The 19,615-nt window shown below is 42.7% G+C and overlaps 1 protein-coding gene across 2 annotated transcripts in view; it reads left to right on the top strand.

The window, feature by feature from the left end:
- The window catches only part of LOC113027979 (uncharacterized), a 35,267-nt gene extending 18,270 nt beyond the window's left edge, over window positions 1-16,997 (top strand). For both annotated transcript variants that reach the window (XM_026177856.2, XM_026177857.2), the window contains exon 7: window positions 15,221-16,997. In XM_026177856.2, the coding sequence (XP_026033641.2) occupies window positions 15,221-16,548 (1,328 nt within the window). In that variant the 3' untranslated portion in view covers window positions 16,549-16,997. The remainder of the gene's footprint in view (window positions 1-15,220) is intronic.
- Window positions 16,998-19,615: the final 2,618 nt, after the last annotated feature.

A 19,615-nucleotide genomic window follows, 5' to 3' on the forward strand; every position in this document is an offset into this window, starting at 1 on the left:
ACATCTTGATATCTCCTATAAGCCTACCAGGTTTCAGATTCATACATAAAACACAGAGCTGGGGCTGTGGTTTTGAAATTTTGTAGGGGGCGCTGTGGAGCCATTTTGGGATATTCAATGAAAATGATCACATGACAACAAAGCCTTCGTCACATTGGAGGTGTGTGCCAAATTTCAAGCCTCTATACACTTGCCAAGACCCTCAAAAGCCACTTCATCTTTCATGGTGAACAGCGTTGCCACCAGGGTGCGCCGTTCAGTTTAAAGTCACAATTTTTGCACTGAAGCATCACGAGGGACTGATGGTGATATTCACCGCTTTTCAGGTGGCCACGATGAACCTGTGAAAATCAGTACAACAAAATGAAAGCCATGACATTTCCTGTTCCCACTAGGTGGCGCTGTCCGTATTTCCGACAATGGGCACATCAATCTGTTCAGGGCGGGTCTGACATCATGCCTGTAAAGTCTGGTACTGATCAGACTGGATTTCATTGAGTTATACTAATTTGTTTCTTCATGGCGTGACATCAAAGTTCGCCATGCTGCTGGGGTCACACCCTTTTGCGAAAACTCACAGTTTTCACTGTAACCCAAGACCAACTCCTTAAGGCTTTCCTGGAGAAATTTGAGGCTGCAGATGTCACCCATCACTATACTGTACCCCAAAGTGTAAAACATGACATTTCCTGTTCCCACTAGGTGGCGCTGTCCTTCATGTCAAATATGGCAGTTGAAATATGTTCAGGGGTGGAGCCTTATCATATGTGTTCACTTTGGTCAAGGTCAGAAAATGTATGACAAAATGAGAGGCAATAAGATTTTCATGGCGAGTCATCGAAATTCGCCATGGCGCCACGGCCTCATAGTATTGTGAAAACTCAAAAGCTCCGCAATTTAACATGGCACAAGGGTGTAGTTGACACTGTCCAAATTTGAAGCTTATGAAATGAAACCCCAAGGAGGAGTTCGCAAAAGTTCGAGGCATGGAAATGGCAAAATTAGAGCCAAAATGTCACCTTCTCTTCCAAATGGCGGACTTCCTGTTGGGTTTGCGTCAATGGGCCCACAGACTTTTTTGTTCGTCTTGGCATGATACACATGTGTGCCAAATTTCATACATGTAGCTCAAACGATGTGGTCGTAGGGCTGCATTTAACAAGGCATAGGTGGCGCTGTAGAGCCATTTCCCAGTGCTCATATGTAAAACCATTAAAATACAAAATTTTTCACCAGACCTGGCATGTGTGCAAAATTTCATGAGTTTTTGAGCATGTTTAGGCCCTCAAAAAGGCCCTTGTTTGGGGTGAATAATAATAATAATAATAATAATAATAATAATAATAATAATAATAATAATAATAATAATAATAATAATAATAATAATAAGAAACGGAGCAGATACAATAGGGCCTTCGCACTCTCAGTGCTCGGGCCCTAATAATAATAATTAAAGCTGCAAGCAGCGTTATGAGGGCCCTCGCACCCCCGGCACGTCGAGCCACTGCCAACACCTCAAACCGGCACCTCCGATGTGATGTCACATTGATGGATTTCATGCTTTTAATCACCAGCTAACATTTCATCTTATTCAACCAGGATTATAGTCATGCCACTAGGTGGCGCTCTAACCATTATTGACAAATAGCATAACAAACATTTCCGAGCTCGAGTCTCATCACACCTGCGACCTTTGGGAGAGATTGGACATTGTGTTTTTGAGTGACAGCAGATTACTGCTTTTTGCGAGTGATTGAAACTCTACGTGCCGCCATGACCACCCCGTTTCCCTGAACGGAAAAACCTTCGCAATTTAACATCACAAAGGTCTTTAGATTCTACACACTGAAGAATGCTTCAATATGATGAAATCCCTTGGAGGAGTTCGTCAAAGTATGAGGCCTGAAAAGGGGGGAAAATGTCATCAAAATTACACATTAATTTTAAAATGGCTGACTTCCTGTTGGATTTGGGATATTGCTCCAAGAGACTTTTTTGTACATCTTGATATCTCCTATAAGCTTACCAGGTTTCAGAATCATACATAGAACACAGAGCAGGGGCTGTGGTTTTGAAATATTGTAGGGGGCGCTGTGGAGCCATTTTGCGCTATTCAAGGAAAATGGTTACATAACAACAATGCCTTCATCCATTTGGAGGTGTGTGCCAAATTTCAAGCCTCTACAAACTTTCCAAGCCCCTCAAAAGCCACTTCATCTTTCATGATGAACCGCGTTGCCACCAGGGTGCGCCGTTCAGTTTAAAGTCACAATTTTTGCACTGAAGCATCACGAGGGACTGATGTTGATATTCACTGCTTTTGAGGTGGCCACGATCAACCTGTGAAAATCAGTACAACAAAGTTAAAGCCATGACATTTCCTGTTGCCACTAGGTGGCGCTGTCCGTATTTCCGACAATGGGCACATCAATCTGTTCAGGGCGGGTCTGACATCATGCCTGTAAAGTCTGGTACTGATCAGACTGGATTTCATTGAGTTATACTAATTTGTTTCTTCATGGCGTGACATCAAAGTTCGCCATGCTGCTGGGGTCACACCCTTTGGCGAAAACTCACAGTTTTCACTGGAACCCAAGACCAACTCCTTAAGGCTTTCCTGGAGAAATTTGAGGCTGCAGATGTCACCCATCACTATACTGTACCCCAAAGTGTAAAACATGACATTTCCTGTTCCCACTAGGTGGCGCTGTCCTTTATGTCAAATATGGCAGTTGAAATATGTTCAGGGGTGGAGCCTTATCATATGTGTTCACTTTGGTCAAGGTCAGAAAATGTATGACAAAATGAGAGGCAATAAGATTTTCATGGCGAGTCATCGAAATTCGCCATGGCGCCACGGCCTCATAGTATTGTGAAAACTCAAAAGCTCCGCAATTTAACATGGCACAAGGGTGTAGTTGACACTGTCCAAATTTGAAGGTTATGAAATGAAACCCCAAGGAGGAGTTCGCAAAAGTTCGAGGCATGGAAATGGCAAAATTAGAGCCAAAATGTCACCTTCTCTTCCAAATGGCGGACTTCCTGTTGGGTTTGCGTCAATGGGCCCACAGACTTTTTTGTTCGTCTTGGCATGATACACATGTGTGCCAAATTTCATACATGTAGCTCAAACGATGTGGTCGTAGGGCTGCATTTAACAAGGCATAGGTGGCGCTGTAGAGCCATTTCCCAGTGCTCATATGTAAAACCATTAAAATACAAAATTTTTCACCAAACCTGGCATGTGTGCAAAATTTCATGAGTTTTTGAGCATGTTTAGGCCCTCAAAAAGGCCCTTGTTTTGCCTGAATAATAATAATAATAATAAGAAACGGAGCAGATACAATAGGGCCTTCGCACTCTCGGTGCTCGGGCCCTAATTAAAGCTGCAAGCAGCGTTATGAGGGCCCTCGCACCCCATCGCGTCGAGCCACGCCCAACACCTACAACCAGCACCTCCGATCTGATGTCACATTGATGGAATTCATGCATTTAACCACCAGCTAACATTTCATCTCATTCAATCATCATTATAGTCCTCCCACTAGGTGGCGCTCTAACCATTACTGACAAATGGCATAACAAACACTTCCAAGCTCGAGTCTCATCACACCCGAGACGTTTGGGAGAGATTGGACATTGTGTTTTTGAGTGACAGCAGATTACTGCTTTTTGGCGAGTGATTCAAACTCTAAGTGCCGCCATAACCACCCCGTTTCCCTGGACGTAAAAAGCTTCGCAATTTAACATCACAAAGGTCTTTAGATTCCACACACTGGAGAATGGTTCAATATGATGAAATCCCTTGGAGGAGTTCGTCAAAGTATGAAGCCTGAAAAGAGGAGAAAATGTCGCCAAAATTGCACATTAATTTTAAAATGGCTGACTTCCTGTTGGATTTGGGATATTGCTCCAAGAGACTTTTTTGTACATCTTGATATCTCCTATAAGCCTACCAGGTTTCAGATTCATACATAAAACACAGAGCTGGGGCTGTGGTTTTGAAATATTGTAGGGGGCGCTGTGGAGCCATTTTGGGATATTCAATGAAAATGATCACATAACAACAAAGCCTTCGTCACATTGGAGGTGTGTGCCAAATTTCAAGCCTCTATAAACTTGCCAAGACCCTCAAAAGCCACTTCATCTTTCATCGTGAACAGCGTTGCCACCAGGGTGCGCCGTTCAGTTTAAAGTCACAATTTTTGCACTGAAGCATCACGAGGGACTGATGGTGATATTCACCGCTTTTGAGGTGGCCAGGATGAACCTGTGAAAATCAGTACAACAAAATTAAAGCCATGACATTTCCTGTTGCCACTAGGTGGCGCTGTCCGTATTTCCGACAATGGGCACATCAATCTGTTCAGGGCGGGTCTGACATCATGCCTGTAAAGTCTGGTACTGATCAGACTGGATTTCATTGAGTTATACTAATTTGTTTCTTCATGGCGTGACATCAAAGTTCGCCATGCTGCTGGGGTCACACCCTTTCGCGAAAACTCACAGTTTTCACTGTAACCCAAGACCAACTCCTTAAGGCTTTCCTGGAGAAATTTGAGGCTGCAGATGTCACCCATTACTATACTGTACCCCAAAGTGTAAAACATGACATTTCCTGTTCCCACTAAGTGGCGCTGTCCTTGAGGTCAAATATGGCAGTTGAAATATGTTCAGGGGTGGAGCCTTATCATATGTGTTCACTTTGGTCAAGGTCAGAAAATGTATGACAAAATGAGAGGCAATAAGATTTTCATGGCGAGTCATCGAAATTCGCCATGGCGCCACGGCCTCATAGTATTGTGAAAACTCAAAAGCTCCGCAATTTAACATGGCACAAGGGTGTAGTTGACACTGTCCAAATTTGAAGGTTAAGAAATGAAACCCCAAGGAGGAGTTCGCAAAAGTTCGAGGCATGGAAATGGCAAAATTAGAGCCAAAATGTCACCTTCTCTTCCAAATGGCGGACTTCCTGTTGGGTTTGCGTCAATGGGCCCACAGACTTTTTTGTTCGTCTTGGCATGATACACATGTGTGCCAAATTTCATACATGTAGCTCAAACGATGTGGTCGTAGGGCTGCATTTAACAAGGCATAGGTGGCGCTGTAGAGCCATTTCCCAGTGCTCATATGTAAAACCATTAAAATACAAAATTTTTCACCAGACCTGGCATGTGTGCAAAATTTCATGAGTTTTTGAGCATGTTTAGGCCCTCAAAAAGGCCCTTGTTTGGGGTGAATAATAATAATAATAATAATAATAATAATAATAATAAGAAACGGAGCAGATACAATAGGGCCTTCGCACTCTCAGTGCTCGGGCCCTAATTAAAGCTGCAAGCAGCGTTATGAGGGCCCGAGCACCCCCCGCGCGTCGAGCCACGCCCAACACCTAAAACCAGCACGTCCGATCGATGTCACATTGATGGAATTCATGCATTTAACCACCAGCTAACATTTCAACTCATTCATTCATGATTAGTTAGTCGTTCCACTAGGTGGCACTCTAACCATTATGTACAAATGGCATAACAAACATTTCCGAACTCGAGTCTCATTATGCCTGCGACCTTTGGGTGAGATTGGACATTGTGTTTTTGAGTGACAGCATATTACTGCGTTTTGGCGAGTGATTGAGAGTCTACGTGCCACCATAACCACCCCGTTTCCCTGAACGTAAAAAGCTTCGCAATTTAACAACACAAAGGTCTTTGGATTCCACACACTGAAGAATAGTGCAATATGATGAAATCCCTTGGAGGAGTTCGGCAAAGAACGATGCCTGGAAAGAGGGGAAAATGTTGCCAAAATTGCACATTAATTTTAAAATGGCTGACTTCCTGTTGGATTTGGGATATTGCTCCAAAAGACTTTTTTGTACATCTTGATATCTCCTATAAGCTTACCAGGTTTCAGACTCATACATAAAACACAGAGCAGGGGCTATGATTTTGAAATTTTGTAGGGGGCGCTGTGGAGCCATTTTGGGATATTCAATGAAAATGATCACATAACAACAAAGCCTTAACCACATTGGAGGTGTGCGCCAAATTTCAAGACTTTTTAAACTTTCCAAGCCCTTCAAAAGCCACTTCATCTTTCATGGTGAACCGCGTTGCCACCAGGGTGCGCCGTTCAGTTTAAAGTCACAATTTTTGCACTGAAGCATCACAAGGGACTGATGGTGATATTCACCGCTTTTGAGGTGGCCAAGATGAACCTGTGAAAATCAGTACAACAAAATTAAAGCCATGACATTTCCTGTTCCCACTAGGTGGCGCTGTCCGTATTCCCGACAATGGGCACGTCAATCTGTTCAGGGCGGGTCTGACATCATGCCTGTAAAGTCTGGTACTGATCAGACTGGATTTCATTGAGTTATACTAATTTGTTTCTTCATGGCGTGACATCAAAGTTCGCCATGCCACTGGGGTCACACCCTTTTGCGAAAAGTCACAGTTTTCACTGTAACCCAAGACCAACTCCTTAAGGCTTTCCTGGAGAAATTTGAGGCTGCAGATGTCACCCATCACAATACTGTACCCCAAAGTGTAAAACATGACATTTCCTGTTCCCACTAGGTGGCGCTGTCCCTGGTGTCAAATATGGCAGTTGAAATATGTTCAGGGGTGGAGCCTTATCATATGTGTTCACTTTGGTCAAGGTCAGAAAATGTATGACAAAATGAGAGGCAATAAGATTTTCATGGCGAGTCATCGAAATTCGCCATGGCGCCACGGCCTCATGGTATTGTGAAAACTCAAAAGCTCCGCAATTTAACATGGCCCAGGTGTGTAGTTGAAACTGACCAAAGATGAAGCTTATACGACCAAATCCCAAGGAGGAGTTCGCAAAAGTTCGAGGCATGGAAATGGCAAAATTAGAGCCAAAATGTCACCTTCTCTTCCAAATCGCGGACTTCCTGTTGGGTTTGCGTCAATGGGCCCACAGACTTTTTTGTTCGTCTTGGCATGATACACATGTGTGCCAAATTTCATACATGTAGCTCAAACGATGTGGTCGTAGGGCTGCATTTAACAAGGCATAGGTGGCGCTCTAGAGCCATTTCCCAGTGCTCATATGTAAAACCATTAAAATACAAAATTTTTCACCAGACCTGGCATGTGTGCAAAATTTCATGAGTTTTTGAGCATGTTTAGGCCCTCAAAAAGGCCCTTGTTTCGCCTGAATAATAATAATAATAATAATTAAAGCTGCAAGCAGCGTTATGAGGGCCCTCGCACCCCATCGCGTCGAGCTACGCCCAACACCTACAACCAGCACCTCGGATCTGATGTCACATTGATGGAATTCATGCATTTAACCACCAGCTAACATTTCAACTCATTCATTCATGATTAGTTAGTCGTTCCACTAGGTGGCGCTCTAACCATTATGTACAAATGACATAATAAACATTTCTGAGCTCGAGTCTCATCACTCCTATGAGCTTTTGGAGAGATTGGACATTGTGTCTTTGAGTGACAGCAGATTACTGCTTTTTGGTGAGTGATTGAAACTCCACGTGCCGCCATGACAACCCCGTTTCCCTGAACGTAAAAACCTTCGCAATTTAACATCACAAAGGTCTTTAGATTCCACACACTGGAGATTGGTTCAATCTGATGAAATCCCTTGGAGGAGTTCGTCAAAGAAGGGTGCCTGGAAAGAGGGCAAAATGTTGCCAAAATTGCACATTCATTTTAAAATGGCTGACTTCCTGTTGGATTTGGGATATTGCTCCAAGAGACTTTTTTGTACATCTTGATATCTCCTATAAGCTTACCAGGTTTCAGACTCATACATAAAACACAGAGCAGGGGCTGTGGTTTTGAAAGTTTGTAGGGGGCGCTGTGGAGCCACTTCGCACTATTTAATGAAAATGATCACATGACAACAAAGCCTTCATCCATTTGGAGGTGTGTGCTAAATTTAAAGCCTCTATATTCTTTCCAAGCCCCTCAAAAGCCACTTCATCTTTCATGTTGAACAGCGTTGCCACCAGGGTGCGCCGTTCAGTTTAAAGTCACAATTTTTGCACTGAAGCATCACGAGGGACGGATGGGGATATTCACCGCTTTTGAGGTGGCCACGATCAACCTGTGAAAATCAGTACAACAAAATTAAAGCCATGACATTTCCTGTTGCCACTAGGTGGCGCTGTCCGTATTTCCGACAATGGGCACATCAATCTGTTCAGGGCGCGTCTGACATCATGCCTGTAAAGTCTGGTACTGATCAGACTGGATTTCATTGAGTTATACTAATTTGTTTCTTCATGGCGTGACATCAAAGTTCGCCATGCTGCTGGGGTCACACCCTTTCGCGAAAAGTCACAGTTTTCACTGTAACCCAAGACCAACTCTTTAAGGCTTTCCTGGAGAAATTTGAGGCTGCAGATGTCACCCATCACTATACTGTACCCCAAAGTGTAAAACATGACATTTCCTGTTCCCACTAGGTGGCGCTGTCCTTGATGTCAAATATGGCAGTTGAAATATGTTCAGGGGTGGAGCCTTATCATATGTGTGCTCTTTGGTCCAGATCGGAACATGTATGACAGAATGAGAGGCAATAAGATTTTCATGGCGAGTCATCAAAATTCGCCATGGCGCCACGGCCTCATACTATTGTGAAAACTCAAAAGCTCCGCAATTTAACATGGCACAAGGGTGTAGTTGACACTGTCCAAATTTGAAGGTTATGAAATCAAACCCCAAGGAGGAGTTCGTTAAAGTTCGAGGCATGGAAACGGTAAAATCAGAGCCAAAATGTCACCTTCAATCCAAAATGGCGGACTTCCTGTTGGGTTTAGGACATTGCCATAATAGACTTTTTTGTTCGACTCTGAACGTTATATAGGTGTACCGACTTTCAAACATGTAGGTCATACCCATACCGGGGGCTCGCGTTTTTCATTTTTCTAGGTGGCGCTACTGAGCTAATTTTCCCTGGCCATGTCTGAGAACATTAAAATACGTAAATTTTCACCAGACCTGACGCGTGTGCAAAATTTCATGAGTTTTCGAGCATGTTTAGGCCCTCAAAAGGCCGATTCATTTGCCGGAATAATAATAATAATAATAATAATAATAATAATAATAATAATAATAATAATAATAATAATAATAATAATAAACAGAGCAATTACAATAGGGCCTTCGCACTGTCAGTGCTCGGGCCCTAATTAAAGCTGCAAGCAGCGTTAAGAGGGCCCTCGCACCCCCGGCACGTCGAGCCACTGCCAACACCTCAAACCGGCACGTCCGATGTGATGTCACATTGATGGATTTCATGCTTTTAATCACCAGCTAACATTTCATCTTATTCAACCAGGATTATAGTCATGCCACTAGGTGGCGCTCTAACCATTATTGACAAATAGCATAACAAACATTTCCAAGCTCGAGTCTCATCACACCTGCGACCTTTGGGAGAGATTGGACATTGTGTTTTTTAGTGACAGCAGATTACTGCTTTTTGCGAGTGATTGAAACTCTACGTGCTGCCATGACCACCCCGTTTCCCTGAACGGAAAAAGCTTCGCAATTTAACATCACAAAGGTCTTTAGATTCTACACACTGAAGAATGCTTCAATATGATGAAATCCCTTGGAGGAGTTCGTCAAAGTATGAGGCCTGAAAAGGGGGGAAAATGTCATCAAAATTACACATTAATTTTAAAATGGCTGACTTCCTGTTGGATTTGGGATATTGCTCCAAGAGACTTTTTTGTACATCTTGATATCTTACACAAGCTTACCAAGTGTCAGACTCATAGATGAAACACAGAGCAGGGGCTGATGTTTTGAAATATTGTAGGGGGCGCTGTGGAGCCATTTTGCGCTATTCAAGGAAAATGGTTACATAACAACAATGCCTTCATCCATTTGGAGGTGTGTGCCAAATTTCAAGCCTCTATAAACTTTCCAAGCCCCTCAAAAGCCACTTCATCTTTCATGATGAACCGCGTTGCCACCAGGGTGCGCCGTTCAGTTTAAAGTCACAATTTTTGCACTGAAGCATCACGAGGGACTGATGGTGATATTCACCGCTTTTGAGGTGGCCACGATGAACCTGTGAAAATCAGTACAACAAAGTTAAAGCCATGACATTTCCTGTTGCCACTAGGTGGCGCTGTCCGTATTTCCGACAATGGGCATATCAATCTGTTCAGGGCGGGTCTGACATCATGCCTGTAAAGTCTGGTACTGATCAGACTGGATTTCATTGAGTTATACTAATTTGTTTCTTCATGGCGTGACATCAAAGTTCGCCATGCCGCTGGTGTCACACCCTTTTGCGAAAAGTCACAGTTTTCACTGTAACCCAAGACCAACTCCTTAAGGCTTTCCTGGAGAAATTTGAAGCTGCAGATGTCACCCATCACAATACTGTACCCCAAAGTGTAAAACATGACATTTCCTGTTCCCACTAGGTGGCGCTGTCCCTGGTGTCAAATATGGCAGTTGAAATATGTTCAGGGGTGGAGCCTTATCATATGTGTTCACTTTGGTCAAGGTCAGAAAATGTATGACAAAATGAGAGGCAATAAGATTTTCATGGCGAGTCATCGAAATTCGCCATGGCGCCACGGCCTCATAGTATTGTGAAAACTCAAAAGCTCCGCAATTTAACATGGCACAAGGGTGTAGTTGACACTGTCCAAATTTGAAGCTTATGAAATGAAACCCCAAGGAGGAGTTCGCAAAAGTTCGAGGCATGGAAATGGCAAAATTAGAGCCAAAATGTCACCTTCTCTTCCAAATGGCGGACTTCCTGTTGGGTTTGCGTCAATGGGCCCACTGACTTTTTTGTTCGTCTTGGCATGATGCACATGTGTGCCAAATTTCATACATGTAGCTCAAACGATGTGGTCGTAGGGCTGCATTTAACAAGGCATAGGTGGCGCTGTAGAGCCATTTCCCAGTGCTCATATGTAAAACCATTAAAATACAAAATTTTTCACCAGACCTGGCATGTGTGCAAAATTTCATGAGTTTTTGAGCATGTTTAGGCCCTCAAAAAGGCCCTTGTTTGGGGTGAATAATAATAATAATAATAATAATTAAAGCTGCAAGCAGCGTTATGAGGGCCCTCGCACCCCCGACGCGTCGAGCCACGCCCAACACCTAAAACCAGCACGTCCGATCTGATGTCACATTGATGGAATTCATGCATTTAACCACCAGCTAACATTTCAACTCATTCATTCATGATTAGCTAGTCGTTCCACTAGGTGGCACTCTAACCATTATGTACAAATGGCATAACAAACACTTCTGAACTCGAGTCTCATTATGCCTGCGACCTTTGGGTGAGATTGGACATTGTGTTTTTGAGTAACAGCAGATTACTGCGTTTTGGCGAGTGATTGAGAGCCTACGTGCCGCCATAACCACCCCGTTTCCCTGAACGTAAAAAGCTTCGCAATTTAACAACACAAAGGTCTTTGGATTCCACACACTGAAGAATAGTGCAATCTGATGAAATCCCTTGGAGGAGTTCGTCAAAGAACGATGCCTTAAAAGAGGGGAAAATGTTGCCAAAATTGCACATTAATTTTAAAATGGCTGACTTCCTGTTGGATTTGGGATATTGCTCCAAGAGACTTTTTTGTACATCTTGATATCTCCTATAAGCTTACCAGGTTTCAGACTCATACATAAAACACAGAGCAGGGGCTGTGATTTTGAAATTTTGTAGGGGGCGCTGTGGAGCCATTTTGGGATATTCAATGAAAATGATCACATAACAACAAAGCCTTAACCACATTGGAGGTGTGCGCCAAATTTCAAGCCTCTATAAACTTGCCAAGACCCTCAAAAGCCACTTCATCTTTCATGGTGAACAGCGTTGCCACCAGGGTGCGCCGTTCAGTTTAAAGTCACAATTTTTGCACTGAAGCATCACGAGGGACTGATGGTGATATTCACCGCTTTTGAGGTGGCCACGATGAACCTGTGAAAATCAGTACAACAAAATTAAAGCCATGACATTTCCTGTTGCCACTAGGTGGCGCTGTCCGTATTTCCGACAATGGGCACATCAATCTGTTCAGGGTACGTCTGACATCATGCCTGTAAAGTCTGGTACTGATCAGACTGGATTTCATTGAGTTATACTAATTTGTTTCTTCATGGCGTGACATCAAAGTTCGCCATGCTGCTGGGGTCACACCCTTTCGCGAAAACTCACAGTTTTCACTGTAACCCAAGACCAACTCCTTAAGGCTTTCCTGGAGAAATTTGAGGCTGCAGATGTCACCCATCACTATACTGTACCCCAAAGTGTAAAACATGACATTTCCTGTTCCCACTAGGTGGCGCTGTCCTTGATGTCAAATATGGCAGTTGAAATATGTTCAGGGGTGGAGCCTTATCATATGTGTGCTCTTTGGTCCAGATTGGAACATGTATGACAGAATGAGAGGCAATAAGATTTTCATGGCGAGTCATCGAAATTCGCCATGGCGCCACGGCCTCATAGTATTGTGAAAACTCAAAAGCTCCGCAATTTAACATGGCACAAGGGTGTAGTTGACACTGTCCAAATTTGAAGCTTATAGGAACAAATGCCAAGGAGGAGTTCGTTAAAGTTCGAGGCATGGAAATGGCAAAATTAGAGACAAAATGTCACCTTCTCTTCCAAATGGCGGACTTCCTGTTGGGTTTGCGTCAATGGGCCCACTGACTTTTTTGTTCGTCTTGGCATGATACACATGTGTGCCAAATTTCATACATGTAGCTCAAACGATGTGGTCGTAGGGCTGCATTTAACAAGGCATAGGTGGCGCCGTAGAGCCATTTCCCAGTGCTCATATGTAAAACCATTAAAATACAAAATTTTTCACCAGACCTGGCATGTGTGCAAAATTTCATGAGTTTTTGAGCATGTTTAGGCCCTCAAAAAGGCCCTTGTTTGGGGTGAATAATAATAATAATAATAATAATAAGAAACGGAGCAGATACAATAGGGCCTTCGCACTCTCAGTGCTCGGGCCCTAATAATAATAATAATAAGAAACGGAGCAGATACAATAGGGCCTTCGCACTCTCGGTGCTCGGGCCCTAATTAAAGCTGCAAGCAGCGTTATGAGGGCCCTCGCACCCCCGGCACGTCGAGCCACTGCCAACACCTCAAACCGGCACGTCCGATGTGATGTCACATTGATGGATTTCATGCTTTTAATCACCAGCTAACATTTCATCTTATTCAACCAGGATTATAGTCATGCCACTAGGTGGCGCTCTAACCATTATTGACAAATAGCATAACAAACATTTCCAAGCTCGAGTCTCATCACACCTGCGACCTTTGGGAGAGATTGGACATTGTGTTTTTTAGTGACAGCAGATTACTGCTTTTTGCGAGTGATTGAAACTCTACGTGCCGCCATGACCACCCCGTTTCCCTGAACGGAAAAAGCTTCGCAATTTAACATCACAAAGGTCTTTAGATTCTACACACTGAAGAATGCTTCAATATGATGAAATCCCTTGGAGGAGTTCGTCAAAGTATGAGGCCTGAAAAGAGGGGAAAATGTCATCAAAATTACATATTAATTTTAAAATGGCTGACTTCCTGTTGGATTTGGGATATTGCTCCAAGAGACTTTTTTGTACATCTTGATATCTTACACAAGCTTACCAAGTGTCAGACTCATAGATGAAACACAGAGCAGGGGCTGATGTTTTGAAATATTGTAGGGGGCGCTGTGGAGCCATTTTGCGCTACTCAAGGAAAATGGTTACATAACAACAATGCCTTCATCCATTTGGAGGTGTGTGCCAAATTTCAAGCCTCTATAAACTTTCCAAGCCCCTCAAAAGCCACTTCATCTTTCATGATGAACCGCGTTGCCACCAGGGTGCGCCGTTCAGTTTAAAGTCACAATTTTTGCACTGAAGCATCACGAGGGACTGATGGTGATATTCACCGCTTTTGAGGTGGCCACGATCAACCTGTGAAAATCAGTACAACAAAGTTAAAGCCATGACATTTCCTGTTGCCACTAGGTGGCGCTGTCCGTATTTCCGACAATGGGCATATCAATCTGTTCAGGGCGGGTCTGACATCATGCCTGTAAAGTCTGGTACTGATCAGACTGGATTTCATTGAGTTATACTAATTTGTTTCTTCATGGCGTGACATCAAAGTTCGCCATGCTGCTGGGGTCACACCCTTTCGTGAAAAGTCACAGTTTTCACTGTAACCCAAGACCAACTCCTTAAGGCTTTCCTGGAGAAATTTGAGGCTGCAGATGTCACCCATCACAATACTGTACCCCAAAGTGTAAAACATGACATTTCCTGTTCCCACTAGGTGGCGCTGTCCTTGATGTCAAATATGGCAGTTGAAATATGTTCAGGGGTGGAGCCTTATCATATGTGTGCTCTTTGGTCCAGATCGGAACATGTATGACAGAAAGAGAGGCAATAAGATTTTCATGGCGAGTCATCAAAATTCGCCATGGCGCCACGGCCTCATACTATTGTGAAAACTCAAAAGCTCCGCAATTTAACATGGCACAAGGGTGTAGTTGACACTGTCCAAATTTGAAGCTTATAGGACCAAATCCCAAGGAGGAGTTCGTTAAAGTTCGAGGCATGGAAATGGCAAAATTAGAGCCAAAATGTCACCTTCTCTTCCAAATGGCGGACTTCCTGTTGGGTTTGCGTCAATGGGCCCCCAGACTTTTTTGTTCGTCTTGGCATGATACACATGTGTGCCAAATTTCATACATGTAGCTCAAACGATGTGGTCGTAGGGCTGCATTTAACAAGGCATAGGTGGCGCTGTAGAGCCATTTCCCAGTGCTCATATGTAAAACCATTAAAATACAAAATTTTTCACCAAACCTGGCATGTGTGCAAAATTTCATGAGTTTTTGAGCATGTTTAGGCCCTCAAAAAGGCCCTTGTTTGGGGTGAATAATAATAATAATAATAATAATAATAATAATAATAATAATAATAATAAGAAACGGAGCAGATACAATAGGGCCTTCGCACTCTCGGTGCTCGGGCCCTAATAAGAAACGGAGCAGATACAATAGGGCCTTCGCACTCTCGGTGCTCGGGCCCTAATAAATGCTGTTCTTGGATAATTTGTAATTTGAAAATCTTTCCAAAAATAGAAATGTGTCCTTTTATTTTCAAAATAATATTAAAACTGTAGACACACACTCATCCGTTGTCCACATCTGTGTTCAATGCAGATGCCCAAGATGCTCCACCTCAATTAAATGCTGGTCTGAAACAGCGGGTCATAGATCATCTCCAGCTAAAGAAAAAACAGGAAGAAGGGCCCACAAAGATGGAGCTGGAGGAGCGTTGTATAAAGATGGAGCTGGAGGAGCGTCATATAGAGGAGGAGCAGGAGGAGTGTTGTATAAAGATGGAGCTGGAAGAGCATCGTATAAAGATCGAGGTGGAGGAGCGTCGTATAGAGACGGAGCTGGAGGAGCGTCATATAGAGATGGATCTGGAGGAGCGTCGTATAATAAATCAGCAGGAGCGCATTGAAAAGGAGGAGCAGGAAGAATGCCACTTAAAAGACGAACACAAAGAACGCCAAATAAAGGAGGAGCAGGAGGAACATCACATAAATAGCGAAGAGGTTGAAGTGAATCTTAATGGGATAAAGGAGGCTGATATCACCGGGTTCCTGCTCACTTCTGTTCATGTGAAGAGTGAAAATGATGAAAAGAAACCGCAGTCCCCACAACCTCATCAAGGCCCGCCTCTCAAAAACATGGAAGCGCAGACACAAACCAGAGGATCAGGTAAACAAATGAAAACAGAAACTGAGGACGATGAAGGAAGCAAAAAGGCTAGGAACTCTTATCACAGTAGCTGTTTACCACAGAATACTAATTTACAGGCTTCAGACTTCACCGAGACTAAAGATGGTACTGTGGATGGTGATAATTATTGGCAGGAGCCATTGTCTGCTTCTGAACCTGAAACTGAAGATGGCAAGAGTAAAAATTCTAACCTGCATCAGTCTCTGTCAGAATCTGGATCTGAAACTGAAGACAGCAGCATTGATAATTATAACTTGCACAGATCTTCATCAGAATCTGGCTCTGAAACTGAAGACAGCAGCATTGATAATTATAACTTGCACGGATCTTCATCAGAATCTGGCTCTGAAACTGAAGACAGCAGCATTGATAATTATAACTTGCACGAATCTTCATCAGAATCTGGATCTGAAACGGAAAGCAGCAGCAGCATTGATAATTATAACTTGCATGGACCTTCATCAGAATCTGGATCTGAAACGGAAAGTAGTAGTAGCAGCAGCAGCAGCACCAGCACAAGCACCAGCAGCGTTGATAATTATAATTTGCACAGACCTTCATCAGAATCTGGATCTGAAACTGAAGGCAGCATCAATGAAGATAATGGTAAATGGCGGAAACCGTTGTTAAACTCTGAACCTAAACTTGTAAACAGTGGTGCAAATGGAAAAAAGCGATTTCACACACCAGAGAAACCTTTTCGTTGTAAAATTAGACGTAAAACAAGTAAAATATTTTAATAAACTAAAACAGATTACTTAAGACTCATAGGACAGGACAAACAGTTTGCAGCTTTTATAAAAAAAAAAAATGATGACAATAATAATAAGGTTAAAGTGTCAGACGTAGGGGTTCACATGGGGCCGAGAGAGAGACCATTTAGTTGTAGCGTCGGCAGCCACATGACTGATGGCATGACATGATTAATTATACATTTTTAGTGTTATGGTCATTGGTGTTTCTGATGGCTTTCTAGCATGCACGGCAGAGTAGGAAATTTGAACAAGGGGTTATCTTATCAAATTCATGTTTCTAAATTGCTGAATAGTTAGTTGATCAGTACAAGGGAATAATTCCAGATGATGCTGTGTACATGGTCTTTTGGTAATTATTAGTGGCAGTAATCTGATTTAAACCATTTTTGTTATGATGGCTAAGGTAACATCAATAAAGCACACTGAGAAACTGCCTCCATGCTTTTTCTTTACTGGAGCCTATCCCAGATGTTAGAAATCAAGAGAAGTGGGTACACTTTGAATTGACCTTTAAGGTGGAAGTCATTAAACTGTGATTTGACCAAGTTTTTGTAGCTAATCTCCAACCTTCCCTTTGTGAAGAAAAAAAAGAAAAAGAAAAAACATATATTTAAAAGATTAGTTGTAAAACAGCTAACTGATCAGCTGCAAAGGAATGGTTTATTTGAGTTTCAGTCAGGTTTCAGAGCTCATCACACTACAGAAAACAGGTGTACTTGGAGAGTCCTGATGTGTTCAGTTTTTTCAGAAGAAAGTACAGGAGAAATGTCTGTTGTTTAAAAAGATTTAATTTCAACTGCCGACCCTGGATCGGGCCATACAATTTTATACCCCAATAATAACAAGTGTTATTATGACATACTTCTTACAGAAGCGACGTGGCAGTCCTGCTGTCTCCCTACGAGTCTTCTCTCTGTTCATGTCCAACCTTGCCTCATATTGCTCCTCTTCCTGGGATAACAAAGACAGAACAAAAGAAACCACCTCCCTGCTTAACCTTGATTATTAATATTATCCTACTGATTCCATTTAATATCCAAGTTTGAGACATTCTATTAAGACTCCCTTGGCCCAGAAAATATCATCTTGACTGTTAACCGGCGTGATGTGTATGTATGTTGCAAAGAAAAGTCACTCTACGTCAATCGCAATATTTGAATTCAGTCATGGCTAGGGATGGGTATTGATAAGATTTTCACGATTCCGATTCCATTTTCGATTCTGTTTAACGATTCGATTCTTTATCGATTCTCTTATCGATTCTTTTTAAAAAAGGAGAACACGAAGGTCGATTAGCTTAGAACTTTGTTTTATATCTTCTCTTTGACCAAGATAGAAATTTAGGAGTAACATGGCCTTACAAATCCAGCAGTGAGATCTTAAGAGATTCACAGCCTACGGCTCTTCAATGGGGAGTCACAGGGTCCCTGGGGAAAAAAAAATTGTAAATGTAAAATAATAAAATAAATATTCTTCTGTAGCAATAACAAAGTATAACATAAATTATTCTGTAGCAATTACACAAAAATATCCAGTAATGTCCCTGCCTACAATTAAACACATTCACTTACCGAAAATCGGGGGCATCTGCTGTGGCAAATGGGTGCAAGCCTTTGACCACAAACTTAGTCTCTGCTCGGTAACATTAGTCTATCCTGGCTTGAAAGGAGACGCTACCGGTAGACTGCAGCGAGAACTGCCAGCGAGCGCCAGCCAGACTCTGTCTCTCTCATCATGGTCATCTAAACGCACAGTAATGGCAGATAAGGCAGATCGCGCTAACATAATATGCACTGTTAGTTGATTATTTACCTGCCGCATTAACGGGAGAGGACGTGCAAACGTTACCGCTGCTGCTGGGTTGAGATTCACGAGTCCAGAGCGGAATTAAAAACACGACATTCATTTAAGGTCATCGCGTGTTTTGTGAGCAAATGCTTTTGCATATTCGTAGTGTTTCCTCCCTTAAATGAAATATCTACTTTGCAAGTATTGCAAGTTGCCCTGTTGTCTTCCGTTCTTGTAAAATATAACCAAACTTTTGAGCGTTTGAGCCGCCATGTTTCCAGCCAGGTAAATGACGCTCCGCAACGTGGTGACGTCATTCAGGGCGACTGGAATCGATAAGGGAATCGTTTGCAAAAATGGCAAACAATTCCAAGGAATTGAAACAGTGGGAACCGGTTCTCAACAAGAACCGGTTTTCGATACCCATCCCTAGTCATGGCGCTAAATGAAGCTTCTGACCTTCATAACATGGAGCACCAACACTTTAATGAGCACATCGCAGTGTGTTTATAGGAAATCATAAAAACAGCTTTATTTAATCATTTTAATCCTAACAGTCCTCTAATTAAGGTTAATTATGGAATTCCACAGGGTTCAGTGCTAGGACAGATTCTTTTTTTTTTTTTTTTATGTATTTATATATGCAAGTTTCAAGATTTTTTTACACATTCACAAACAGCGGGACAGAAGAACACAGACAATAAAGACAATAACAACCAAAAAAAACAAAGAAACAAACAAAAAAAACAGAGCAACAAACCACACAACAGGGTACAAGGCCAGCACTTATTAAAAACAGCAGAGAAGCAAACAAAGCAAGTGGTATACATGTCAAACAACTCACAATCTAGTGAGTCCAATCCACAAGATCAAATCCAAAGATCGCTAGGAGGAGCTGATAACAATCATGCAAAAACAGTTATGGGCAACAGCTCAGAATGAAAGCAGTTAAAACAATGTGGTCAGGACCCAGGGCGTGGACTGTCCTTCTTAATGTGGTCTATAAAGGGCCCCCATATCTTCCTGAACTTCTCCATGGAATCAGACGTAGAGAACCGAATTTCTTCCAGGTATAGACAGGAGACCATCTCCTCGAGCCACCTCTTGAAGCAGGGAGGGGGGGCAGATTTCCACTCCCCCAGAATCAAACGTTTGGCAATCACCATACCAAACATGAGGGCCTGTTGAACAGCAAAGGGAAGTGCCAAGGAGTCGCCGGAGCAGCCCAGGATCACCATAAGACAGTCAGGATACAGTTGCCTAT

The sequence above is a fragment of the Astatotilapia calliptera genome, chromosome 8, assembly GCF_964374335.1.
Source record: "Astatotilapia calliptera chromosome 8, fAstCal68.1, whole genome shotgun sequence".
In the NCBI taxonomy this organism is placed as follows: domain Eukaryota; kingdom Metazoa; phylum Chordata; class Actinopteri; order Cichliformes; family Cichlidae; genus Astatotilapia; species Astatotilapia calliptera.